This window comes from Emydura macquarii, unplaced genomic scaffold (genome assembly GCF_026122565.2).
Source record: "Emydura macquarii macquarii isolate MOO-44397 ecotype Brisbane River unplaced genomic scaffold, CSIRO-AGI_Emac_v2 contig_2473, whole genome shotgun sequence".
Classification (NCBI taxonomy): domain Eukaryota; kingdom Metazoa; phylum Chordata; order Testudines; family Chelidae; genus Emydura; species Emydura macquarii.
Genome location: NW_027132610.1, coordinates 10,759,189 through 10,786,579, shown reverse-complemented (window position 1 = coordinate 10,786,579; position 27,391 = coordinate 10,759,189). Strand labels below are relative to the sequence as shown.

The window sequence follows — 27,391 nt, the reverse complement described above, 5'->3', positions numbered from 1 at the left end:
ACTTTAGAAGACAATCAGTATTTTCTTTTGTTATGAATAACATAGAAGCAACGATGTAGTATATTTTAAGCTAGGCTGTTAATGTGTGTGCCATGGCAACTACCCTCTCATATATTTCCTTGCTCTCTATTGAAATAAAGCACCGATTTAGAAAAACACTTTAATGTGTGCTTAAGTCTCTCTCTATTCAGGACAATATTTAAGCATGTGCTTAAATTCCATTAACTTCAGTGGAACTGAATAAAATAACAGACATTATTAACACTAATATCTAGCTTTTCAAGTTAAACATATGCTCAAGTGCTGTCCTGAACTAAGATGCTTTCCTGAACGAGGGCCTAAGACATGGGGAAAATAAACTATCTTGAATACCTACATGAGAATCACAATTTCTTTTCAACCACCAAGTTTAACCACTTTTCCTACTGGGAAACAAATCTATTTCCAGGAAATCAATAGGGCTAAAATAGGTTTCCTGACAATCTGCTGTATTTGTATAGTATCTTTGTTAGTTTCATGGTGAAAGTTATTTACTTGACTTTATGCAAAATGTGAGGTGGCAGTTTTCTAGAAGTATAATGGAAAGGCAAGATGCTTTTATTAAAGCATTATCTGGCGGCAGGTGAACGGTTAGGGATCTGTCAGTGTTTCCACTTTAGAGTTTGGATTGGCATCTTTTTATTTTCCAAGTGGGCAAACAACTGGACTCATTTTATATACTGTGGGATTTTCTGTAGCCACCACAGTACAAGAGCTTTGTCACAGTATGATTCAGGTGAGTGCTCGGTTCCTAACATGAATTTTGAGAGGGGAGTGTATTAGTTTGAATCTAATTTCTAAACATAATGAAGTCAAATGTTTTGGCAAATATTTGACGCCTGAGAGCATAATCGTTAGGTACTTCTTCAGACAAAACTCCCCCCAAAGTCAATGAGAGTTTAGCTTGAAGGAGCACTGGGCATGCACTGCAGGGTTCAGTCCTGTAAAAATATTGAAACTTGAACCGAAGAACAAAGAAATCACATTCTCAAACAGCCAGCTAGATTTACCTGGAATTTCCACCTGGAATAGGGAGAGGATTTTTATAACAAAGACAGGAATCCAGCAGATGGAGTCAGTGAATACTATAAAAAAAAATCGATTGGCAACAGCTACATTCAGGTGAATGTCTCTTCTTACTTCTGATGTCTGAAGGGAAGTTTTTTGAATGGAGCAAAACATACTGACATATGAAAACACTATTATGATGAAGGCTAGTAGATTCACACCTGTTGGGAAAAACAGAAGATTCAAAAACAGCAAATCCTATAAAAGGAATATCATCCTATCTTACTTTTCTTCCACCATTTTTATATTCTTTCTTCCTTTCTAACTTTGTTATAAATATTCATCATTACAGGTAGCTTTTTATTGTTAGAAATGTGTCCTATATATTTTCTGCTGTCACAAAGCCTTCTTATGTACATGTACTCCCAACAGTTACGCAGTGTGAAATGAAGGACTGTAGTAACTTCAGAGATCTGATCTCCTGACTAGATATGCTACACTAAGGCTGAAACACAAAATACCTACAAGAATTCTGCATATTGATGAATAATGGCATTGTTACTGTGGAAGGGCTGATACTTGTACTAGCCCCAGAACAGTTACCTCAGCTCCGTTCAAAAAGTCAACACAAATTACTGCAGAAGAATGTGTGCAAAGCAGGATGTGCAGCTTGTTTTCTAAGAGCCAATCTACACTAGCTTCATATCTGTGTTTAAGAACTGGACTTTTAGCAATGGGCCAAATTCTGCTCTCAGCAGTCAGAGCTGCTCTGGATTTACACCAGTGCAACCTAAAGCAGAATTCTGGTCCTGTTACTGCTAGTCTTCCTGATAACACAGTTTGGCCAGGTAGCTGGTTGGGATGGGGACAAAATCAGTTTAAACTATTTTTCAAAAACACGTTAAAGTTGATTTCACAACCAAGCTATAGCCCAAATTTTCATTTGATCCATGACAAACAGTATTATAACACAGTTTTGTCAGAACCATATTTCAACATCACACTAAGGCAACTGTAAAGAGGGACTCAGTTTATCACCATATGGCTGGCTAATGATCAAACATGGGCTGCGCATTATTGTTGTGCAAGTGTATAGATTTGTGGTGGCGTATAAGGGACTCAGGATATTGCTCCTCAAAATACCATTGCTTTGAACCCTTGGGCCCACAGTGGTACCAGCTGCTGGAATGCTGGCCTACATGACTCCTCCAGTGGAATCAATGCAGGTTTTATTAAGAACGTAAAAACATAAAAATAGCCATACTGGGTCAAACCAATGGTCCATCTATAACAATATCCTGTCTTCTGACTAATGCCAGATGCTTCAGAGGGACTGAACAGAACAGGGTAATTGATCAAGTGGTCCATCCCCTGTTATCCAGTCTCAGCTTCTGGCAATCAGAGGTTTAGGGACACCCAGGAAATGGGGTTGCATCCCTCACAATCTTGACTAATAGCCATTGATTGTCCTAACCTCCATGAACATATCTAGATGTTTTTTTAACCCAGTTATACTTTTGGCTACCACAGCATCCCAGGGTAAGAAATTCTACACATTGACTTTGCGTTGTATGAAGAAGTACTTCTTTATGCTGCCTATTAATTTCATTGGGTGATCCCTGGCTCTTGTGTTATGTGAAGGGATAAATAACACTTCCCTATTCTTTCTCCACACCATTCATGATTGTATAGACCTCTATCATATCCCCTGTCAGTCATTTCTTTTCTGAGCTGACCAGTCCCACCCTTTTTAATTTCTCCTCATATGGAAGCTGTTCCATACTCCTAATCATTTTGATGTCCTTCTCTGTATTCTTCCCAATTCTAATATATCTTTTTTGAGATGGGGTGACCAGAACTGCACACAGTATTCCAGATGTGGGTATACCATGGATTTACATATCATTAAGATATTTTCTGTCTTATTATCTACCCTTTCCTAATGGTTTCTAACATTCCGTTAGCTTTTTTGACTGCTGCTGCTGCACACTGAGTAGATGTTTTCAGAGAACTAGCCACAATGATTCCAAGATCTTTCTTGACCAACAACAACTAATTTAGACCCCATCATTTGGTATATATAGTTGGGATTATTTTTTCCAATGCGCATTACTTTGCATTTATCAATATTAAATTTCATCTCCCATTTTGTTGCCCAGTCACCCCATTTTGAGAGATCCCATTGTAACTCTCCACAGTCTGCTTTGGACTTAACTATCTTGAGTAATTTTGTATCATCTGCAAACTTTGCCACCTCACTGTTTACCCCTTTTTCCAGATCATTTATGAATATGATGAACAGCACAGGTCTCAGTACAGACCCTCGGGGATCTCACTTTTTACCTCTCTCCATTTTGAAAACTGGTCATTTATTCCTACCCTGTGTTCTCCAAATTTTAACCCAGTTACTGATCCATGAAAAGATCTTCCCTCTTATCCCATAACTGTCTACTTTGCTTAAGAGCCTTTGGTGAGGAACCTTGTCAAAGACTTTCTGAAAGTCCAAGTACAATATGTCCAGTTGATCACCCTTGTCCAGATGTTTGTTGACCCCCTCTCAAAGGATTCTAATAGATTGATGAGGCATAATTTGCCTTTACAAAAGCATGATGACTCTACCCTAATTTATTGTGTTTATCTATGTTAATTCTGTTTTTTTCTATAGTTTCAAACAATTTGCCTAGCATTGAACTGAGTCTTACTGGCCTATAATTGCCAGGATTGCCTCTGGAGCCTTTTAAAAAAAATCGGTGTTAGATTAACTATCCACCAGTCATTTGGTACAGAAACTGATTTAAGTGATAGGTTACAAACTCTAACTTACAAACTACATAATATACAAATTACAAACTTAAGTGATAGGTCTGGAATTTTTATTTGAGTTCCTTCAGAACGCTTGGGTGAATACCATCTGGTCCTGATGACATACTACTGTTTAGTTTATCAATTTGTTCCAAAACCTCAATCTGGGACAGTTCCTCAGGTTTGTCACCTAAAAAGAATGTCTCAGGTGTGGGAATCTGTAGTGATGACCAAAGTGAATAATTAATTTAGCTTCTCCGTAATGGCCTTTTCCTCCTTAAATGCTCCTTTAGCACCTCGATCGTCCATTGCTCCCACTGATTGTTCATCAGGCTTCCTGCTTCTGATATAATTAGCTGTTAGTTTTTGTGTCCTTTGCTAGTTGTTCTTCAAATTCCTTTTTGGCCTGCCTAATAAACTTTGGCAAGTCACGTGTAAAAGTATAATGTTCTTTTTTTAATTTCCTCAGTAGGATTTGACATCCTATTTTTAAAAGATGTATTTTTGTCTCTAACTGCATCTTTTACTCTGTTGTTTAGCCATTGTGGTATTTTTTTTGCCTTGTGCTTCTCTGCACCCATCAGCTTCCCCTCAGTCCTGAAATTAAAAACTCCTATACCACCTTTTACATGCCAGCAATCTGGTTCCATTTTGGGTTGGGTGGAGCCCATCTTTCCTGTATAGGCTCCTCCTTTCCTAAAAGGTTCCCCAGTTCCTAATAAATCTAAATCCCTCCTCTGAACACCATTGTCTCATCCATGCACCGAGACCCTGCAGTTCAAACTGGCCCTGAATGAGGAACTGGAAGCATTTTACAGAATGCTACCAAGGAGGTGCTGGATTTAATTTCTTACTTAGCAGCCTAAATTTGGCCTCCAGGACTTCTCTCCTACCTTTTCCTATGTCATTGGTACCTACATATACTACGACCATCGGCTCCTCCCCAGCACTGCATATACATCTGGCTAGATGTCTTGAGAGGTCTGCAAACTTTGCACCTGGCAGACAATTCACCATGCAATTTTTCCAGTCATCAAATACCCCATTACTATTATCTGTCTCTTCTTAATAACCTGGGTCCTCTCCCCAGAGAGGTATCCTCAGTGTCCCTCTACAAGAGGACTTTTATCCAAGTCCACTTTACAGTCCACAAGTAGGAGTTGCATGGATATCAGCTGGCATGATACAGTGCTAATTCTTGCAACATTTTCTTGTGTATCTTTTTGTGCAGCTCTGCTCCCCCCATGCTGTTTTCTGCAAGAGAGGAGCATACGGTGCTAGGGAAGGAGGGTTGGATTTCTGTAACCACAGCCTATTTTGTAACAGATATATATATATATATATATATGTCATACTATGGAACAATAAGTCCTGCAAAAAGGTCATTCTCTCAGTTCCAGGAAAACTGCCTCAAACCAAAAATCTTTAAACTGAAAAGTTTTGTATAGCAAGAACATAGAAGAGAGCTATCTTCCCACACCAGCAACTGCTGTGTCCTTTTATGTTTACATCTCATGAAATTTGCAGGGAACATGGAAATGCAGTATTTCCCAAATCAATGCTACGTATAATGATATTTTTCAGCAGGATGCCTTATCATAGAAAATTTCTACCTTTCATATTTTGGTTTTGGTTTTGAAAATAATAGACGAGGCTTTCTTTGCGAGCTCATACTGCCAAGTGGCATTGCCTAAAGCTTTTTTTTTTTTTTTAAATTAACTCACAGGGGTTTGCTACATGAATTTGACATAGTCTTTAGCAAGTTTAATGCCCTCACACTTGTTACTCAGGGGAGGGGAGTGTGATTCTAGACAAACATCAACCCTATATTTTTGTGTATAGTTATCATTCTTTGTCTGTTTTGCTAAAAGAAAAATCTCAGAACAGTGAAGCCAAGAGGCAAAAAGTGGGGATAATTGTTAAACATAAATATTTTGACAGTGTATTAATGTGGTTTAGGGAATGTGGGGCAGAGGGAAGACAGTTTGCCAACAGTTTGAATAATGCTCAATCTTTGGCATGGTGGTGTGCATTTTATACTAGAGTGTTTATTTAGTTGTTTTTATGGCTGCTTATTCCCAGGTCATTTTATAGACTGACTAGGAAAATGATTCCTCAGATCCTCTCTGTTAATCTTACGTGAGCGCTATTTTCTGCTGTTAAACTGCATCTAAATTATCTGTTTTTGTAGTTTGATAGTTTCATCCTATATTATCACGAGTGAGGATTAGGTTGAATGGTGGTTGGGGATAGCTGATTTTACTAATTTATAAAATGGAAAGGTTTCAAAAGATTTGGAAGTACCATGTTGTGCATACAGTGCAGCTATGTACAGGAAAGGCCCGAGGCATTTTTCCAGCCTGGGCAGAAAATGTTTTCTGCGCCTCATGGAACAGCAAAACAAAAAATAAAATGGCTGAATGGCACATTGATATGGTACCCCCTGGGAATTGGTGTTCAGAATGTCTGCCCTACCTGCCTGCCTGCCCGCCCCTAGGATTGGCTGTGGCCATATAATTAGATTATTTTACTATTGTTAGCCACATCCCTGCCCCCACTTCTTTCCCTCCTCTTGTTTGTTACACTCACTTGTGTCTTGTACAAATTAGATTCTAAATCCTTCACAGAATGGACCATGTGTTTATGTAGCACCCAGCACAATGGAGACATGGTTCTGACTGGGACCTTTGAGTGCTACCACAATACGAAGAGTAAAACTGCACTAAAAATATATTTCTATAAATGAGTTTGCTGTAGTCTGGAAATCAGTTTTTGTAGTACAATAAGAGAAACAAGTAATAAAGACATATGAATATATTAAACTTACCAAGAAAAATGCCAAGAGAATACCACTTGCCTCCAGTTTCTTCTGTTTGATCAAAATAAAGTGGAAAACAAACTCCATTTTTCCCATAATAATTTCCAAAAAAGTCCTCATTCCAAAATGGTATTATTGCTATTACAAATCCAATAAACCACATGGATACAAGGATTATTATTGTCTGATGCTTTCCTGGTCGGATATTACTGAAGGGAAAGACAATCACTAAATATTTTTCCAAAGTCAGATATGTCAACAACAAGACAGAGACCTCTGTAGAAAACATGGCCAAGAACCCCATGATAGGACATGGTAAACTTTCCATCCACAGCACAGCATATTTTTTATACTGTCCATGGTATTTAATATCAAAGACTCCAATGAAGAACAAGTACACACCCATCAGACAATCAGCACCTATTTAAAAAAAATGTTCACAATTTATTAAAAATAGTAATTAATTTAAAGAGATATTAAAAATGTTCTTCTTTATAGTTGGCCAGATCCTGTCTGACATATGTAGTAATGTAATTTAACCCAGGGATTGTGGTATTAAAATTAATTTGATGGAAGTGGCTGCAATCATGCCATGAACACTGGATTATGGCACTGTAGTAAATCTATGAACTGCAGCTGACACCTCTAATTTGAAAATCACATCCAGATAGGGAGATGAAACTACAAGCCAGTACTACTTGAGTCACGGGAGAATTCTCTTAGGCTTGGTCTACACTGTTGGCAGAGTTGATGGGAGATATGCAAGCTACATACTGAAACTTGTGTATCTTCCTTCGACTTACTAACATTTCCTTACCGCAGCATCTCCACTGTGCTTGTCAACAGGAAATGCCCTCCAGTTGATACAGTGTTACACTTTTTGGGGGGTGGATTTACTGCGTTGGCCAGAGAGCACTTCCGACTGTAAGATGGCATGTTACATCACAAAATGCATGCAAGTAATAGCCAATCTAACACCGGTTAATCTTTGTGTGTTCTTGGATGTAAAATTAACAATACCATTAATAAAGTTAAACCATTAGGCTGCATAGACTCTTGCTATACATCTTGACCATTTCAAGGGTTAAAAGCAACTTTCTGCTTATATTTAAAATACGGGAAAGTGGGACAAAATTAGAAAAATTTACTAAATGTTTTGAAGTTAATGCATTGCTTATATTTTCATCTATAATGTAAATGGTTGAAGATATTGGCGTATACATAATACAACAGTCTGTCACTTCAATTTAAAAATAATACCACTAATATATACTTACAACACAAAATTTTGATGGACATGGTGTGTATCTTGTTTTCAGCTTTGATAAATGATCTCATTCCAATGACAAAAAGATTTCCAAAACAGGTAACACAAGCTATGACCCAGACAAATACTCTAAGAACATTATTGGCTAAGAGGTTCTCAAATGATGAAATCCCATCTGTTAATGGTGTGCATATTTGCACGTGGAGTGCATAGGAACAATACTGAAACTTTTTGAAATAGCTGAAAGCAAAGAAATGAACATATAAAACTGCTGTTCAAGCACAGGTCAAAGTCACAAGTATGTATTAGATATGCAATTAGACACAAAGAAGCGAAAGAGAGGAAATTCTAACAACCAAAATTATGCCTATTGGTTTAAGTAAGGAGGTGTAATGTGAATAGCATTTCTCATTGGTCAGTGTAATATGCAGCCAGGGTGTAGCTCTTGATTTGGGGCTGACATTAGAAGACTTTTAGTCAGATCAGCTCAAAGCTGGTTTTGAAAGTGGATGCTCTGAATTTGTGATCCTAATGCATCCCTTTGCACTAATCCAGTTCTGCTGTCTCACTGTTCTTCCTAGTGGATTGCCTAAGAAGCAGATCTGTTACTGTGTCTTGACAGAAAAGATTTTGCCAAGACAGTAGTTTGCTTTCTGCATTGACAGACTGCTGATGTGTAAACTGACAAAGTTGATAGTTGACATTTAAGGTCCTCAGCAGACTGGGTCTCAAGTATATTACTTAGGTTCTGACAATTCTGACTTCTTAGGCCAGATGGAGTGTGGTTTCTGATGAAGGCCTATTTCTGCAGAAAGGGTACATGTGAGGTTCATTCCCAATCTACACTAAAAATAGCAGTAAGTTTAAAACTATTGACATATATTTACCAAAAGGAAATATAACTTATAATACTTTACAATAGGGTCTATTCTCTTGGTTTTAATGTCTCTCAAACCTTTAGAATGACAGAGTTTGTTTCATGGATCTCTCTTTCTAAAAGCTTTATCTTGGTGTGATGTACACAGAAGGGCATTGCTGCATATTTTGTCAACTCAGATGTTATGTTCCACATGCAAGAACAGTAGCTAACTTTATGAGATACCCAGTGAAGTTCTCATGCATATCTGAAGGAAAAAACAAACATTAATATTGTGAATTATACAGAATCATAAGAGTACTCTTACCACCAGCAGCTAACAAAGGATCTAATCAGAGAGTCCCTCTGGTTTCAGTGGCAATACTTGCATGAATAAGGGTTGCAGACTGTGCATAAAGGTCCTAATACATCTAAGCACTTAAGCATATGCTAAACTTTAAGTATGCTAAGTCCAATTGTCTTAGGTGAGACTTAAACATTTGGTTAAGCCCTTTGCTGAATGTGGTTGGCTATAAGCACAGGCTTAAAGTTAAGCCTGTCCTTAAGTGCTTTGCTGACTTGGGGCCATAAAGGTAAGTAACAAAATATTGGCAAAAAGTTCAAATCAATCATTTTATCTATGTTTGTATCCATCTTTAATTGTAAAACTTCCACTCTATTTGTGAAATGACGCACATGAGTAATAAATAGTTAATGAATAGCAAAAGTATAAAAAACATGAAAGATACAGATACACAAATAAAATTAAAATGGGAAAATATTTATTAGAAGACACTATTTTTCTGAAATGATTGTAAAATATATGAAGGTTGATATGCCAAAGGACAGCACATAGGGGTGGCCCAGCAATCTAGCCAGCAGTTCTGCCAAGCGGGCAGCTCTCCCAACTTGTCAATTCAAGCTTCACACTCTGAAGCTTTCAGATTTCAACAGGAAGTGAGGAATGGAGAACAGAGTACAATTTGAGCTCTAGAAACAAAGCCAAGAAGAACACTGCACACTTGCTGGAGACTACTTACATGCTGTGTCATGGTATGGAAGTAGCAAATGTGGATACTATGAGGGAGCCAAAAAATAAAAGAGGCAGCCTAGAATGAAGCACTGGAGCAAAAGGCAAAAGATGTTCATTTTGAGTGGAATTGACCCTATAATTACTGCCTTTGAGAGGAGAGAGACCTTGTGGTATGTGTCCTGGCTGGGGCCAATGAGGTGAGAGAAAACAAGCTCTATAAGCTGGGGCCATTTGCCTCAAAAACAGGGGAGGGGGGAAGTGTTTTGTACTTCACAGGCATCCAATAGGACTACAAGCTATGGTGTGTTATGAAGCTATTGAGACATGACAGTAGAGGAAAACAGTCACATGAAACAGGTATTACTGTCTGCACAAACATATACAGCTCTTTCCTCAGCCCAAAATATACGTATTCTTTGCATACAGTAAATTTCTGGGTAATTCTACCTCTCTTATGATGTTAAGCACTTGAAGAGTTATTCCAATTCCCAGAGGTATGCATAACTTCAAGTAACCAGGCAGAGTTCCCCACCACCCAGTGTCATATAAGAGGTCACTGTGTGGGGAACAGAGGGGCGATGCCCTATGGAAATATGAATTACATGGAGAAGATGTATTTATCCTTATTGTATTTGTATAAAATTATGATATACTTAATATCTTTTTGCAGAAACAGGACTCTATTGTGACAAATATTTTAGTATTTTATAATATGGAAAAACAATAAGACCTACTTTGTACATTCTTTTATGTTAAACAAATGTCACTATGCCTTCTGTTATTTTCCATACTTACATGTAGGAAAGGTTCCTCAAGGGTTGAAACATTCTTGCATTTATATTTGGAATCTCTATAGTTTCCAGGTCGCTGGAAAAAAATTAACCCGTGTTATCTATAAACAAACTTTAGAATAGTTTTTAGTTATCACATTCTGAATTATATGAACAAGTGTATTTTCCAGATCACAGGATAACAAGTAGCCTGCGCACAATATGCTATTTCAACAAGACAACTTTTAGTATTTTGTTCATTGCAGTGAGCTTGTTTACGGAAGAGTATAAAATCATAGAAATGTAGGGCTGGAAGGGACCTTGAGGTCTTCAAATCCTGGCCCCTGTGCTAAATGGTCTAGTAAATCTAGACCATCTCTGACATGTGTTTGTCTAACCATTCTTAAAAATCTCCAATTCTGGGGATTCTAGTGTAGGAGAATAAAGAGTTAAAAGCTGGACAAGTAGTCAGGCCTAAATTACAGGGAACAGGGTCAGAGTAAGGGCAAACTTTGCTTCTGTTAATTGGTATAAATTTTAGTTAGAGTCTTATCTCTTTTCTTCTCCTCCCTTTCTGGCTACCTGTGTAGGGGATGAGCCTATTGCTATTTCTGTGCAAGGTTTTATGATGGGAAGAAAGTGTTATCTTCCTTCTCCCCTGGCATGCCTTTACTTTAAAGAATGTTAGTGTAAAATTTATAGGTTTTAAGGTGATGTGCCTGACCCCTGTATGTTAATCCTGTAAATAACGAACAGGGGCAGGTATAATTATATTCATTATGTAGTTGTTAATATTCATTTTATAGGGGTCAATGTAACCAAATAAAGGTCTATGGGGAGTTGCTGGAAATGTATACATTTACATACTGTTACAGACAAAAGAATTGTAAAGTAACCCCCTCGTTGCTCACTCCCGGCGTGGAGGTGGAACAAGCAGGTAATAAAGGGTTCCGTCTCCCCACTCCGCCTCCGGGACAACCTATTTGATTATTTCTAACATCTACAACCTCCCTAGGAAGTAGTGATCTGCTATAACCCCCAGATCCTTTTCAGCAATGCTACCACCTGGCCAGTTATTCACCATTTTATAGTTATCCATTTGATTTTTCCTTCCTAAGTGTGGTACTTTGCACTTGTCTTAACAGAATTTCATCCTGTTGATTTCAGACAAATTCTCTAATTTGTCAAGGTCGTTTTGAATTCTAATCCTGACCTCCAAAGTGCTTGGGATCATCCACAAATTTTATAAGCGTACTCTATACTCCATTATCCAAGTAACTAAAGAAAATATAATATCAGAGCCAGCACTGATTCTTGCAGGACTACACTATATACACCCCCCAGTCTGACAGCAAACCATTGAAAGCATTCAAAATATGCTTTGAATATGGTCTTTCAACCAGTTGTGCACCCACTTTATAGTAATTTCATCTAGACCACATTTCCATTAGTTTGCTTATGAGAATGTCATGGGGAACTGTGTCAAAAGCCTATACTAAAAATCAAGATACATCATGTCTACTGCTTCGCCCCCCACTCACCTTCCACTGTGCCAGTAAGCCTGTCAAAGAAGGAAATTAGGTTGGTTTGGCATGATTTATTCTTGACAAATTCCATGTTGGCTATTCCTTATAATCCTATTATCCTGTATGTGCTTCCATATTGATTATTTAATAATTTGTTCCAGTATTTTTCCAAGTATTGAAGTTAGGCTAACTGGTCTATCATTCCCCATGTCCTTTTTGTTCCCTTTTTTAAAGATAGTACTATGTTTGCCCTTCTCCAGTCCTCTGAGACTTCACCTATCCTCCGTGAGTTCTCAAAGCCAATTGCTAATGGTTCTGAGATTGCTTCAGCTAGTTCTTTAAGTACTTTAGGAGAAATTGCACCAGGTCCTGCTGACTTAATTACATCTAATTTGTCTAAATATTCTTTAACCTGTTCTTTCTCTATTTTGGTGTGCCTTCCTTCCTTCTCGTTAATATTAATTGTGCTAAGCAGCTGGTCACCCTTAATCTTTTTAGTGAAGACTGAGGAAAAATAGCCATTAAACACTTCAGGCTTCTTGATGTTATCTGTTATTGGGTCTCCTTTCCCACTAAGTAGAGGCCCTACACTTTCCTTTGTCTTTCTCTTGCTTCTAATGTATTTAAAGAACCCCTTCTGATTGCCTTTGATGTCCCTTGCTAGGTTTAACTCATTTTGCACCTTAGCCTTTCTGATTTTGTCTTTATAAGTTTGTGCTATTCTTTTGTACTCCTCCTTAGAAATTCATCCATGTTTCCAGTTTTTGTAGGATTCCTTTCTGATTTCCAGGTCATTAAGGATCTCCTGATGGTGCTATATTGGCCTGTTTACTATTTCCGTATGTCATATATAAGATACATTTTGTCTTCACTAATCTGGGATTCACTAATTTGAGTGTCCAGTGATATGAGTTCTCAGCCTCAAAGAACTATGATTTCCTGGCTGATTATTAGGGTTACTGTGCCCTGAAATCCTTAAGGATTATAAAGGAATGAAGGGACAATCCAATAGAATATGGTAAATATGACAGATATCCAATTATTTATGGCACTACTTTCAGCAAACTATAACAGAAAATATTTTAAGGATACCAAAAATGTAAAAAAAGCTAAACAAACAAATCAAAAAACAACCCCCTTCTGCCTAAAAATTCCCCTACAGAAATCTTTGTGTCCAAATATTCTAAAATGGTTTAGAAAATGTAGTTTCCGACTTGTTTTAGAAACTACTGTTCAAAAGATTGTACACACACAAAGAATGTATAGTTCAAATGATTACACAAGTAAAGCTTTTTAGATGAGTCAAAGTTTGGTGTATTTATTTGATTTTTAAACAAATGTCCCAATTCAGTGATTTCTATATAGCAGCACATTCCCGTTCCCTGTTGATATCTTAAAGTAATATGTTTTTGAGAGACACAGTATAGTTAACAATAGCACACAGCAGTCATACATTCATGCTCTAAGTTTTATGGATAAATTTTAAGACTAATTTTGTTGAATTGTACAGAGCAAAAAATGTAATCAGAGCTGGTTAACTTGCACCTTTTAGCAAACGCCTCTTAATTTGGATTTAAAAAATTAAGATTAATAAATCAAACTGGTACCTGTGCATGACAATGAGTACCTGGTTTATCTGAATGCCTTGGTGCCATTGGGAGACCTACGCGCACAGAGGAACCCATCATAGATTAAGCATACCTAACTGTAATCCCTTAACAGAAACTTTAGTATAATTTACAATACATTGTAAATTTGTCTTGTTGTAGATTGATGGTTATAATATGAGTCTATGTGTCAGTGGACAGCCAGAAAGAATGCAGAAATACATTGCTCTTTGAAGTCTTTGGGTGAAATTCACTGCAGATTTAAATGGCTGCAACTTCACTCAAGTTAATGGAGTTGCAATTTCTTATGACAGCAGTGATTTTGACCCAGAAAGTGCAAAGTATTTTAATATTGTCTCCAAGATTCTGATTATGAAAATAGCTTTCAATTGTGTTTTGGTAGCTGTAGGGTGTCAATTTAATCCCATAGCTAGTGAATCAGCATTAATCAAGGAGGTTCATGGAAGTACTATTCACACCATTCAGCCCACTATACTGGGAACTTCAGTTAGAATTAGATCGGTCAATATCCTTACAGCATTTATGTGAAATGTGTAAAGTACACCCTTCACACATATATTGTATGATTGATCCATGCATACAATAACTACTGATTTCAATAGGAACTGAGTTTGTTTATCAAATGTGCAATATGGCCTTTGGAGAGGCTCTCAGAACAGAAGCACTGAAAGACTGGGAATTCTAGGATGAAATTATGTCACAAATAACCACCATGTTTTCTAAGATCTCTGGATGAAAAGCACTACGTAAAAGCTAGGTATTATTCATTATGATAATATAATACTGAACCAACATTTATTTGAATCTGTAGAGAGACCCAGTTTCTATTACACATGATCAGTTACAGTATAGATCACTCTGGGACAGATTCTGATCTCAGATATACCAGCATAAATCCCAAGTAACTCCAGTGACCTCAGTTATTTTGTATTTATGCTGATATATGTCCTGTGCAATTTAGAAGGTGAATTTTGGAAGACTGTCAGAAATGTACATGCATTACAATAGTATTTTATGGATTATTTTTACATATATGTATGGTTATCAGTGGGAAGTTTCAGAGGGCACTTCCCCCCATATTTTGTGTATTCTCAAAATGGAGAAATAAAAGAACTTTGTCAAGATGCATTGGTCAAAAGACCAGACAGAACTCACAGATCCTTTCAACAATGAGCCAGGATAAACAGAGTTATGTAGTTAAATTGCATTGATCAGCAACTGTGGTAGTCTGTCACCTGGGCCTGGCCAGTGTTTAATAAACAGTGTCAAATAAACAGTGTTTTTGCAATAGGGCATCCCCTGAGTTGATGTATGAGATTTGGATTCAGAGGTGTCTGAACTCAATAAGGAGCATGCCACAGGTACTAAGTCCTTTAGGTTTATCAGGTACCCTGAAGACATGGCAGGGAATTTTGTTTATCTCACTTGATCAGAGCCTTAAAACATTTGAGTTTGGTTTGGTTCAAGGATTGGCTCAAATTGGGGCAGATTCTTATTCTGGCCACATCCATTTGCCATTATTTCTAACCTTTCACAGGTTTTAAAACTTTGGATTTTGGTTTTTTGACCATACACCTGATCCCATTATATAAAAATGCTTGCCTTCTACTGGCAGAAAGAGGTTACGGCAAAATTGTCAAATTACTGAGGCTATGTCTACACTGACGGTGTCAAAGTCACTGCTGTCAGATCAACATCTCTGGATCAAAGAAGCAGTCAGTGAAGACCCGCTTAGTCGATCCAGAAATAGACGTATTAAGACCACCTTCTCAAATGGCATAGTGCTGCGTTGACAGGGACACGGTTCCCATCGGCGCAGTGCAGTGAAGACGGCACACAGAACAGAAGCAGAGAAGTCAACGGGAGTTACACAAGTTTTTTGCGTAGCTTGCATAACTTCGGTCGACTGCCACCGAATCTCCACGGTAAGTGTAGACAAGCCCTGAGATGACATAGCACTGGTATAGCAATCAGCAAGAAACTTTTGCAGGCTTCTCTTTGTGTTACATTCCTTTTAACATAAAGAGGTAAATCAGACTACTAATCTTGACAGACAGGTAGGCAGTGTATGAGTAGTAACATATCTATCAAATACTGGTGTGTGTGTTCCCATATTTGAAAAACAACCAAACTATTCTGGATTGGCCAAGTTTTATTTACTTTTAGTATATACTTTTTCACTAGGAGGGCGGTGAAGTCCTGGAATGGGAGGTGGTAGAATCTCCATCCTTAGAGGTTTTTAAGGCCTGGCTTGACAAAGCCCTGGCTGGGATGATTTAGTTGGGGTTGGTCCTGCTTTGAGCAGGGGGTTGGACTAGATGACCTCCTGAGATCCCTTCCAACCCTAATATTCTATATATGCCCATTCATATTTCAAAAAAGTTCTCTGTCTTCCTAATGCTATCCTGCTTCTGCAGTCTCTTGCAGGCAAAACTGTAAGATGTCAATGAATGATGAGACGATAGTGTAGGAAGAGGTTTAGTAGGAACTAGGGAACCTTTGGGGAAAGAGTGACCTGTACAGAAGGGATGGGCTCTATCTAAACTAAAATAGAACCAGACTGCTGGCACAAAATTTAAAAGGTTGTAAAGGACTCTTTAAACTAAGGGAAAAGCAAGGGAAACCATACGGAACGTAGTACATCTGATATATTTGTTCAGATGACGGAGGTCCAAGATTGGTCTCAGTCCCTCCATGGCCTTGGGGATCAGGAAGTATCTAGAATAAAACCCTTTTCCCCTTTCCGTCTGCGGAACCTCCTCTACCACTCCAAGCTCCAGGAGTGAGTGGACCTCCTGTAGCAGGAGTTGTTCATGTGCGGGGTCCTCCATACGGGACGGGGTGGGAGGCATCTCCGGAGGAGAAGTCGTAAGCTGTAGGGCGTAGCCCTTGAGGACGACTCCCAGGACCCAAAGGTCCGTAGTGATTGCTTCCCAAGCATGATAGAATGGCCGAAGCCTATTCACGAAGGGTTCGTTAGGGCCCAGGGGGAAGGAAAAAACCCTCATAATCGCTGTCAAAAGCATTTATTACCATTTGCGCTGCTGGTTTTTCCACCCTGCTGCGCCCGCGCTGAGGAGCCCGGCTGGTCCCGGTGGTTAGGCCCTCGAAAGCGGTCCAGCCCCCTCCTTTGCTGAGCGGGTCTAGGGGCTGGTCTGGGCGGGGGGAGGTGGCTGCTGCTGGGGTTGTGGGCGAGACTGGCGTCTTGCTGCCTGAGGGGTATACAGCCCTAAGGACCTCAGGGTGGACCTCGAATCCTTAAGGGCATGCAGCTTCTCATCCGTCCTCTCCGAGAAGAGGGCAGACCCCTCAAAGGGGAGGTCCTGAATGGCTTGCTGGACCTCCACTGATAGCCCCGACGCCTGTAGCCAAGAACAGCGGCGCATGACAATGGCCGAAGCCATCACCCTGCTGGCAGTATCAGCCGCATCACTGGCCGCCTGCAACGCTGCCTGGGCCACGGCCTCTCCCTCCTGTGCCACCGTGGCCAGGTCTGCTGCCTGATCCGGGGGAAGGGCGACAATCAACCGCTGTAGCGAGGCCCATAAATTTTGATTATATTTGCCCAAGAGGGCCTGGTGGTTAGTCACCCTCAATTGTAATGCCGCTGTAGAGTAGACTTTACAGCCAAACAAATCTAACTTCCTCCCCTCCTTATCTTTAGGGGTACTCCCCTGGCCACCCTGGCGATCCCTCTGATTTGCTGCATCAACCACCAGTGTTCCTGGAGCCGGGTGGCTATAGAGGAATTCGAAGTTTTCCTTGGGCACATAATATTTCCTCTCTGTTCCCTTGGATGTTGCGGGAACAGAGGAAGGAGTTTGCCATAGGGCCTTGGCAATGCTCATGACCCTGTCATGGACCGGGAGGGCCACCCGTGAAGGGCCTGAGGACCCTGAAGGGCCAAACAATGGATCGTCCTCCTCAGACATCTCCTTAAGTGGTAGCCCTAAATTATTAGCCACCCGCTTAAGGAGTTCTTGGTGCACCCTAAAATCAAAAAGGGGCGTCTTATGGTCCCTGGAAGTGCCTTCATCAGGGGATGAAGAGGAGGACAGGGGGAGGGGCCCTGTGGAGGGAACTTCCTCCAGGTCTGATTCCCCATCAGAGGGAATGTGTGGTGGCAGCTGTGAAGGGGGAGGTGGAGGCTGCACCACACCGGAGTAGAGCGAATCGCCTCCCTGACCTGGCTGAGCTGCCCACGGACCCCAGTACGGCCAGTGCCATGGTCCTTGCTGTCACCCTGGCATAGGCAACTGCAGGGCGCCCCCCTGGCGACCTCGGCGCCCCGAGTCCAAAGACCGTCTCTTATGACGCCTTTGCGGGGAACGGCTCCGGGAAGAGGAGGAAGAGTGGCGTCGATGCCTACCATGTCTCCTGGAGGAAGACCGACTAGACGAATTAGTGGATCTCCTCCGTCTGTGGCCCGACCGCTTGTGTCTACGTTTCCCACCATGGGAGCGGGAGCGACAGCTTCTGTGGCTACGCGTCGAAGACGCTGATCGTGGACACTGCTCTGCTCCCAGCGCAAAGCTCGGTGCCGAAGCCGTCGGGACAAGCGGTGCATGCATCAGTGCCAGCAGGTTTGGTGCCGCATACAACAGTGCCGACAAGCTCTGCGCCAGTGCCGTCGGTGCCGTCAGTGCCGGTGCCATCGCCGATGTCAGTAGGGTCGGTGCCTGAAGCCCTGGAGTCATTGACATCTGGATCATCAGTGGTCGGGACACCAGAGGAGCCAAAGGCATGGATGGCATCGACCACATCAGGGAAGCCTGCTGCCCTGTTGGATCTGGCAGCGTTGACAACCCCGGTGCCGGTGCTCCTATGGTAGCCGTAAGGGACGGTGCCGATGTAGTTGGTGCCGTCTTAGGGGAGGTCTCCCGAGCATTGCTACGGCGCGATCTTCCATGCTCCGGAGAGCTCGAGCCTGACCCCGGGGTGCTGGAGTCGGTGCTAACCCCCTTGCGCCGGCTCTTCAGGCCTCTGGACTGCCCCCAGTGCTGCGGTGCCGAGGCTCTCGACGACCTAGAGTTGGAGCTCGGAGGGGATGCGCTCTCCACCCTCTGTGACCGTCTGGGTGAGGGTTGAGAACGTTGGTCCCTCCACCCACCGGGGCTACTCAGCGCGGGTTTGCCCCGAGACGCAAGTCCCGCACCCCTCGGCCGCGGGGGGGGACGGAGGCGTGGGCAAGGGCATGAGGGCCCTTGCCACAGTGAACACCTACAGCGTCGACAGCCCTTGTAGGGGCGCTTCCCCACCCTTCAGAGTTGGGGGAGGCTCCCTATGAGGAGACACCAGTGCTGGAGGGACCTCCATGGCATGTGCTCCTCTCTTTGCTTCGATGGTCGGGAGGAGTCTCTGGAGGCGGCGCCGGTCGCTTTGGTTTTCTTCGGCACCGAAGCCTTCGGTGCGCTCTGCTCTGAGTGTACACTCGGTGCCAGTGATCGGGATGGCTCGGATGCTGGTCGGAGCGCAGCCTCCATGAGGAGCGCCTTCAGCCTCGCGTCCCGTTCTTTCTGGGTGCGGGGCTTGAAGGACTTGCAGATCCTGCACCTCTCCTTGCGATGCTGCTCTCCGAGGCAACGGAGGCAGCGATCATGTGGGTCACTGACAGGAAACTGCTTAGCACAGAGGGAACAGCTCTTGAAGCCCGCGGAGCCTGGCATGGCTCCAGTCAAAAGCCCCTGAGGGCCCTTGAACTCAAGTCAGCGGCTTCACTAACTGTCCTGTCTTTGAATAACAATAGCTCGACTTAACTGATCTCTAATCTGGATAGCTCTAATAGATGAAAAGGCTAGGGACTGCTGCTTGCAACGACAAGTGGCAGAAGTTCCAGCAACGGTCAGAGGCGGAAAGAAGGAACTGGGGACCCGCCGGGGGCAGCAGCGCCCTTTATACCGTGACATGAGCGCGGCACTCTAGGGGGCGCCTGAGCTGGCCCTGCGGGGCTTGCTAGGGAAAAAGGTTCCAGGAATCTGTGCACGGGGCGCGCACACACCTAAATTGGAATGCATATGAGCAATCACTCAAAGAGAGAACTGAACTTGTAAGACTGAGAACAAGTTTTCAGTCTATTAAGAAATGCTGTATTGCTAGTTTTGTTCTGTAGGAATCCTTGGAGAGAATCAGTGGCAGATAGCAGAAAGTTTGCTCCTGACTTTATTTCCTATATTTAGAGGAAATTCTTAGGATAGGGTAAGTTTTGGGCATTGATGCCTCTGATCCAGAACTCATACATATATATATTTATATATTTCTGCATCACTGAGTTCCTCTCCACTAGGAAGCTGACCTGCAAGGCCCCAGAATTCTGCCACTGCTCAGCAGATGGGTGAAACTGATTTAAGAAGAAGGACACTGGTGTCAGAAGAAGGGGCAACTTTCTATATTTAAGTTTGTGGACAATTGGTTGAGGTATCTGTCAGATGATGGTTTGAAACATTGGAGAGTTCAACTTTCGCAAATTTCCTAAGGCTGTTTTGGGGAAATGTCATACTCTCAAAAATGACTTGACCTAAAAACTCCACATCTGATTCATGCTGTTATCATCACAAAGGACTAGTAAGTGACTACTTTTGAACAACCATAAATTAATGTTTTAGAATGAGATTTTTGAAAGTGCTCAATTTTGGCTATTGACTTCAATGAGAGCAGAGTTATACCAGTGTTGAGAGTTTTTGAAAATTCCACCCTTAAATGTTAACAATTTATTTGAGTAAATAACCAATAAATATTTTGCAAAATGTACTTACATCCAGTTAATAAAAGGCATTTCAGTACACATTTTCCTAGGAAGGGCCTCAAGTGAGTTGTTCGTCATAGACCTTCATTAAAAGGAAAATACTATTATAAAAGGAATTGTATTATACACTAGTATAATACTGACTAGTAGTGGAAAAAAATACTTAAAACATAAGCTTGTGAGCAAAGAGTCCATGAGATTAGATTAGTTACATTGCCTTAAAAGTAAGAAATTCAGTTTAGATTTTGCTGTAGTCCAGTAAGAAACCCCCCACCCCCACAATGATTTAACTTGGGGAGGGGGTTTGCTTTCCTCTGCAGCATGGGTTATTTGCAGGTTTAAACTAGTGTAAATGGTGGATTCTCTGCAACCTGAAGTCTTTAAATCATGATTTGAGAACTTCAGTAACGCAGCCAGAGTTATGGGTCTATCACCTGAATGGGTGGGTGAGGTTGCGTGACCTGTGATGTGCAGGAGGTCAGACTAGATGATCATGATGGTCCCTTCTGGCCTTAAAGTCTATGAGCCTATAACAAAATCTATAATCTTCTGACACTAGTGTATCAGGTATTTTCTTGATAAACAATAAATATATGTAGTGCTTATGAAAGGAGTCAAACTGACAACACCAGAGCATTTTTCCATAAAATAAACTACAGCACAGGCAATGATAGTGTGAGTTTCCTTCAATGTTCCCCAATTCTGTTCTGGAGGGGACAACCCAAAAGATGAAAGGATATTTCAGGTCCCTTTTCCATACATTCATTGGTCATTCTGGAAAGACTGGCAGCGTGGTGAGCCAATTAGTATGAACTATAATGGTTTCTGTGATGTAGGCCACTATCTTCCAGGAACTTGATTGAGGCATTCAGATAATTTCAAATAAATCATTAACAGCAATTTGAGAGCAATAATTTTTCATCTCTACTGACCTGGACTAGATTTCTACCAATGGCCTACTAGTGAAAGCCTCTGTATTCCATTTTCAAAATGATGAATTATTCAATCCCCTGGAAATTATTAAATACAGCTCTAATAGTATATATATGAGACTGAAATTCAGGAACTCCTGAGTAGTGCTAGGCAACTAATGGATTTTTTGGTTCTGTGGCAATAAAATAAAAAGTAAAAAATAAGCTTTGTTTTGGATCGAACTGAAAATGATATTTTTCAAAAAATGTCAGTGAATTGAAAAATCAAAAAATGAGGCAAAACATTTTAGTGGAGCCTCCCTTAAAACCTTCAGGCCAGTGGTTAGTGTGCTCACCCTAGAAATAGGAAACCTGGGCTCAGTTCCCCCTTCAGCCTGATTGGGAATTGAATTTGGGTCTCCTATGTTGCAGAAGAGCACCATTGCCACTGGGCTATAGGATATTCCAGTACAGGGGCTCTCTCAAGCCTGGTCTACGCTGCTGCTGGCGGTTGACAGGAGATACGCAAGCTACATTATATAGAGAGCTATATAATGTAGCTTGCATATCTCCCATTGACGTACTTACATTGCCATATTGCGGCATTTTTAGTGCTCTGTCAATGGGAGATGCCCTCCCGTTGACACAGCCTTACTCCTTTTGGGGAGGTGGATTACCAGCATTGACCAGAGATCCCATCTGGGATCGACTGAGTGAGTATCCATCAGTCCTGCTGCATCAATCATCGCAGAACCAGTGGTGAAGACATGCTCACAGTCTCTTCTCTTCTCACTTTTTATAAATCATTAAACGGACCTTGGAGCAAGGACATGAACTGTTCTAAGTTCAAATCTCTTCTTCTCATCAGGCACATGGGGGAATTCAACCCTCGTTTCCCACATTCCATGTGAGTGTTCGGACTACTGGGCTAAAACTTATAAAGGGAGGCACCAACACCGTTGTCTCCTCCTCTAGCCATTTTGGGAGTCCAGTCCTCCCTCCCTTTGCTTTTGTCAAAATGCCTGAAAGTCAAAACACATTTTGTGGTGGGAGAAATTAAACTAAATATTTTATTTCCATGTTACTGACATTTTTCAATTCAGTGGAAACCATTCAGTGAGCCTGACATGAATTCAGAGATCATTTTGGTGGAACCAAAACTGTATTTTTCATTGAGTAGACTGTTTATGCAAAAAATTTCACCCAGCTCTGCTCCTGAGTCCTAATCCAATATTTGCTTTTAGACTTTTCTATTGTGCTCATTCCTATAGTATCTGAGCACTATATAAGTGCTTAAATATTACTTCCGTTTTCTATGTTTATTGTAAAATAAGGTAGGAGTTTGCTATGATGTTGAAGAGTTTTCAGTTTAGAAGCAAGGTTTTTTGTGTGTCTTATGAGAAGAGAGTTATGCATGTAAATAAATAACTTTAAGGACATAATTAAAATCTTAATTCAAATCATAATTAAAATCTTAATAGTTGAATGATGTGGACAATACTGGACCTTAAAAACAGAGGGAAATTTGAAAGTATCCCTCATAATTAGGAAAAGTTGAAAGGTGAGATTCATTCAGGAGGAAAACATTTGAAAATCTTATGGAAAGAAAGGAAGTATATTATGACTTTTAACTGGTATCAGTGGCATAGACACTGAAAAATACAGATATGAGAAATGTACAAGACTAGTACTTACAGAAAAAATAAAGACTTTAGCCCAATAAATAGCTGCTGTGAAATTTTCGCTATTGGGTTACCATCTAGAATTCTAGCAAGACATAATAGATTTGTTACTACATTAATAACACACATAAAAATAAATCACAAAATGGTCCAGAAAACTAACTCATGAGGAAGTGAGATGAGTGGTTTCTTTTTGAGGTCCCAACGTGACTAGAATTTGATATATACAGTAACTAATATGTAGCCTATAGGATGATTGTAAGGGATTGTAAAATATTTGGTATCATAAGTGACAGTTTCTAATTATCTTTTTTTTCCTGCAAAACCATTCTGAAAATAACATTTATTATTTGATTTTATAATTTTAAATCTACAGTATATGTACACATTTACAATTAAGTGAAGAAAATGGACACTCACAGCCATTTCAATTTGTGTAGATTTCTGAATACCCCAGGTCTCAGACTGGTGATACAGTTATGACTCAAATATCTGTGAATGAAGAACTATTACATTAGGACTAAAATAACTGTACCTGAATCTACATTAGACTAGCCTTTAAAAAAAAATCAGAAAGCTTCTTGCAGTGAGACACTGATGTGACAACAATTATGGAATATTTATGGATAACAGTAGCAACCGCCTTTGTGTTTTTAAAACCCTAGATGACAGCAATTTAACATCTCTCTCTCAGAAAGGTTGTCTGTACTACAAGGACAATACAATTTGATTTAATCTTTCTTTTTCCGTGTTGTTAGACATTTAACACTACACTGGAAAAGGCATTTGCAAATGTACGTTAGGGAACAATCATGCACTATATGGGGGTGAACAACTATAACTGTTTGTGTTCCTTTGATTCAGTGAACAATATTTGCCTTGAACCTGCACAATTCCTTTTCAGATGTATGCAGGTCTAGTAATAGAAACTCTTAATATTTATATAGACTAACATTTTCAAATGTGGATGCCCAAAGTTAGGCACCTAACTTCATATTAAGGGACATATATAAGTAGCTTGATTTTTCAATCAAGTACCTACAACTCCCACTTCAACATGGCAGGTCTTCACTATCCCTGAAAAATCAATGCATTTCTTTGCAAGAAAGAGCAAAATTTGGACTTAGATGTCTAACTTTAGAAACCTAACTGTGACTAAAATGCTTTGTAAAAATCAACTAACGAGTCCTCATCACCACTGTAAGGTAGATACAGTAACTGATTGTTATTATATGATACCAAGACACAAAGAAGTTAAATGGTTTGCATATAGTCACAAAACAAATTCAGAGTCAGAGCTGGGAATAAGACTTCAAGAGTTCCTGGCTCCCATCAATCTTGCTGAGGCCAAGCCTCTTGATTGACTAAGACTTAAAAGACTGAACATTTCCTTCAAGGATATTTTTAGCAATCTGTTAGTCTTACAAAATTCAATTTTATAAATTATGTACATTCTTTTGCTTACATTAGGTAATTAGTTATATTCAAAAGTAAATATACAGCAATAGATTACTCACAATATTTGAAGATTGTATAATCCAAAAAACGCTTTCCTTGATATAATTTGAATGCAATTATGTTGCAGAAATCTGATAGGGATAAGATTAAAAAAAACAGGGTAATTATATTTCATACATTTTACAATTGCAGATGTTTCATAATCTCACATTTACCCCTTCTGCCATTTAAACACACTGGGCTAAATTAATCCCTGGCGTAATACCTCTGAAATCAGTGGAGTTACACTGGGGAGAAATACGGCTCAGTATTTCCAACCAGAATGAAACTCTCTAGACAACTTCTCCAACGTTATTCTCTGTGTCAGTCTGTAGGGGATGCTGTCTCTCACTGCTTCAAGGAACAAGTTCATCATGTCTGTGGAATGTAGAGTCAGAGGTCATGAGGACATAATATGCAGAGCAGTGGGGTGGAAAGGCCTATAGAGTGCCTGGCCAAGCCTATATTGTTCTGAATTTTATCATGCAAGGACAATCCCTATTCACAATCAGTGATGCACATATATTAATGTGTGCACTGAAAAGAGAAAAAATCCAAATTTGTTTAGATTTTATTAAAAAGGAATCCATTCTAGTGCCATTCCTATTCTTTAAATTATGTGATCCTCTCAAATGATTGTCGTTTCTGAAGGCTGGTCTTGGGTGGAAGGCAGTTTGGGCCATCATTAGGAACTGCCTAATAACAAACACATAACATCAAATCAGAACCAAGGGATAATCTCGTACTGTGTACTTAGAGGATTTATTAGGATTTACTTTATGTCGGCTATATGAATTCCTGATCTTTTAGCTGTCATTCTTTTCTCATATAGAAGAGCCAGGATTATATATACCTGGTGCTTTGTATGTACAGTTTAACACTATGAAGGTTTATCTGAGAATGACATTTGATATGCAGCAGTTGTCAGCACAGCTGATCTTTTTTGTTGTTGTTGCTAGTAGCTATATTTAATGGGATCACAGCACATTCTACCAGACTGTGTAACTTACACAAAGGTTTCTCTTACTAAATCGACAGCAGATTGGTTTCTTTAGTAACACTGATAAAGCCATTCTTAAAGCTCCATTAGCTGAATTCCAGTAAAAGGTCATCTGTTTTTGTTTTTGTTTTGTTTTTTGCAGCTGCCAGCTTGTTTATTAAAATAGTTTGATGGGTGATTACAGAGGTCACACACTGAGCCAACAGCTGCATCCACTGCTTAAAATACCAACACAAAGTGAAAAGACTGTAACAACCAGGTCACTATCACAGCAGAATATTGCTCGTCCTTTCCCTGGACCTCTAGCTGCACTATATGTGCATGTTGCCAATGAGAACATAATACACAGTATCTTCCAAAGCAAGAGGGTCCAAAGGTGTCCACTGGTCAGCGCTCTATTCCTTGCTGAAGGATTAATGAGAACAGCTGAGTCCGTTTTTATGCCTTGCTGCAGGGCGAGTGTTTTTAAAATTTATTTTTATTGAAGTGGGGCTGAGAAGCTCCACACAGGATCATGGCCCGATTGTGCTAGACACTGTACAAACATGAAGGAAGACAGTCCCAACCTCAAAGAATTTATAATTGGCACATGAGATGACAAGCAATAAATATATACAAACTTACAAAATCTACAGCTAGCTGAAAAACATGTTGCAGCAATTAGGCTGTTTGGTAATTTAGCACTTAAAACCAATATATGAATTAATAAAGATATTTGAATAATTTCCCCTCCACCACTGAATGATGACGAATAAAACAGTAACTTTTATTTTTTTAAAAATGTTAGTACAAAAGCCTATATTCTGCTCTCTTGCCTTTCTGCAAACCTACCATTGTCACTTGTGGCAATTCTGAGGCCTAATTCATCCCTGGCGTGACTCAGTTATCATCAGTGGAGCTATACCAGTGATAAATTTGGCCCCTGCTATGTATTGAGGGTACTATATGGCACTAACTTTGTTGGCCTACCCTACAGATCATCATTAAAAAATACAATTCAGCTCTCTGCATAGAATACATTTGTTCACAATGTTGTAGCCATGTTGGGTCTCAGGATGTGAGAGAGACAAAGTAGGTGAGGTAATATCTTTTATTGGACCAACTTCTGTTGGTGGAAGGTACAAGCTTTTGAGCTACACAGAGCTCTTCTTCAGGTCTGGGGAAGGAATCTAGAAACTAGACACTCTGTTTCCTGAAGTTGGTCCAATAGATGATAATATCTCTCCTACCTTGTCTCTCTAGAATACATTTTACACTCCTAGTTTAGTTAGTGTTTAGTTTCTTAAAACATGAGTTTACAGCTTCATCACTAAATAGTGGTGTTGCTTATTACATGCTTTTATCTTCAATGTTTCCATGTCTTTCTGACAGACATTTTCTCCATTTAAGAGAACAGACCGTCTGTTTTTCATTGCTTACAAAACTACATTGTGTCTATGTGTTTATTGCTAGAATGAGAAGCCTACATGATTAAAATTCCAATTAAAAAAATAAATGCTATTACATTATTTAAAAGGTAAACAATTGATTATATAAATAATTCAGTGTTGAGTTTAACATATTCTGTAAACTGTCAAGAAAATACTTACATTTTCTTTACTTTTGTATATCTGTTGAAAACTTCATCTGGAAGAGAGTGGATCTTGTTGCGTTTAAGAGACCTAAAATAATTGGTAAAGAAAGGTTTAAAATGAGCTGTTAATTAGCCATTGATTTAACAGTCAGAAACTAGAATTTACAGTTTGTCAGTTGCACGAAGGCCCAGGATCTGGGCCAAAGTTCCTCCCAGATAAACTATGGGCAAAAGCATTT

General features: G+C 40.1%; 1 protein-coding gene across 1 annotated transcript in view; it reads right to left on the bottom strand.

The window, feature by feature from the left end:
* RXFP2 (relaxin family peptide receptor 2) overlaps positions 1 to 27,391 on the bottom strand; it is a 43,802-nt gene that overhangs the window by 263 nt on the left and 16,148 nt on the right. The window contains exons 5-15 of the mRNA XM_067563297.1: positions 27,169 to 27,240; positions 24,600 to 24,671; positions 23,503 to 23,574; positions 23,096 to 23,167; positions 20,500 to 20,571; positions 17,990 to 18,820; positions 16,997 to 17,737; positions 10,619 to 10,690; positions 7,945 to 8,174; positions 6,677 to 7,087; positions 1,050 to 1,268 (exon numbers count right to left, since the gene is read on the bottom strand). Coding sequence (XP_067419398.1) covers positions 1,050 to 1,268; positions 6,677 to 7,087; positions 7,945 to 8,174; positions 10,619 to 10,690; positions 16,997 to 17,737; positions 17,990 to 18,820; positions 20,500 to 20,571; positions 23,096 to 23,167; positions 23,503 to 23,574; positions 24,600 to 24,671; positions 27,169 to 27,240 — 2,864 coding nt within the window. The remainder of the gene's footprint in view (positions 1 to 1,049; positions 1,269 to 6,676; positions 7,088 to 7,944; positions 8,175 to 10,618; positions 10,691 to 16,996; positions 17,738 to 17,989; positions 18,821 to 20,499; positions 20,572 to 23,095; positions 23,168 to 23,502; positions 23,575 to 24,599; positions 24,672 to 27,168; positions 27,241 to 27,391) is intronic.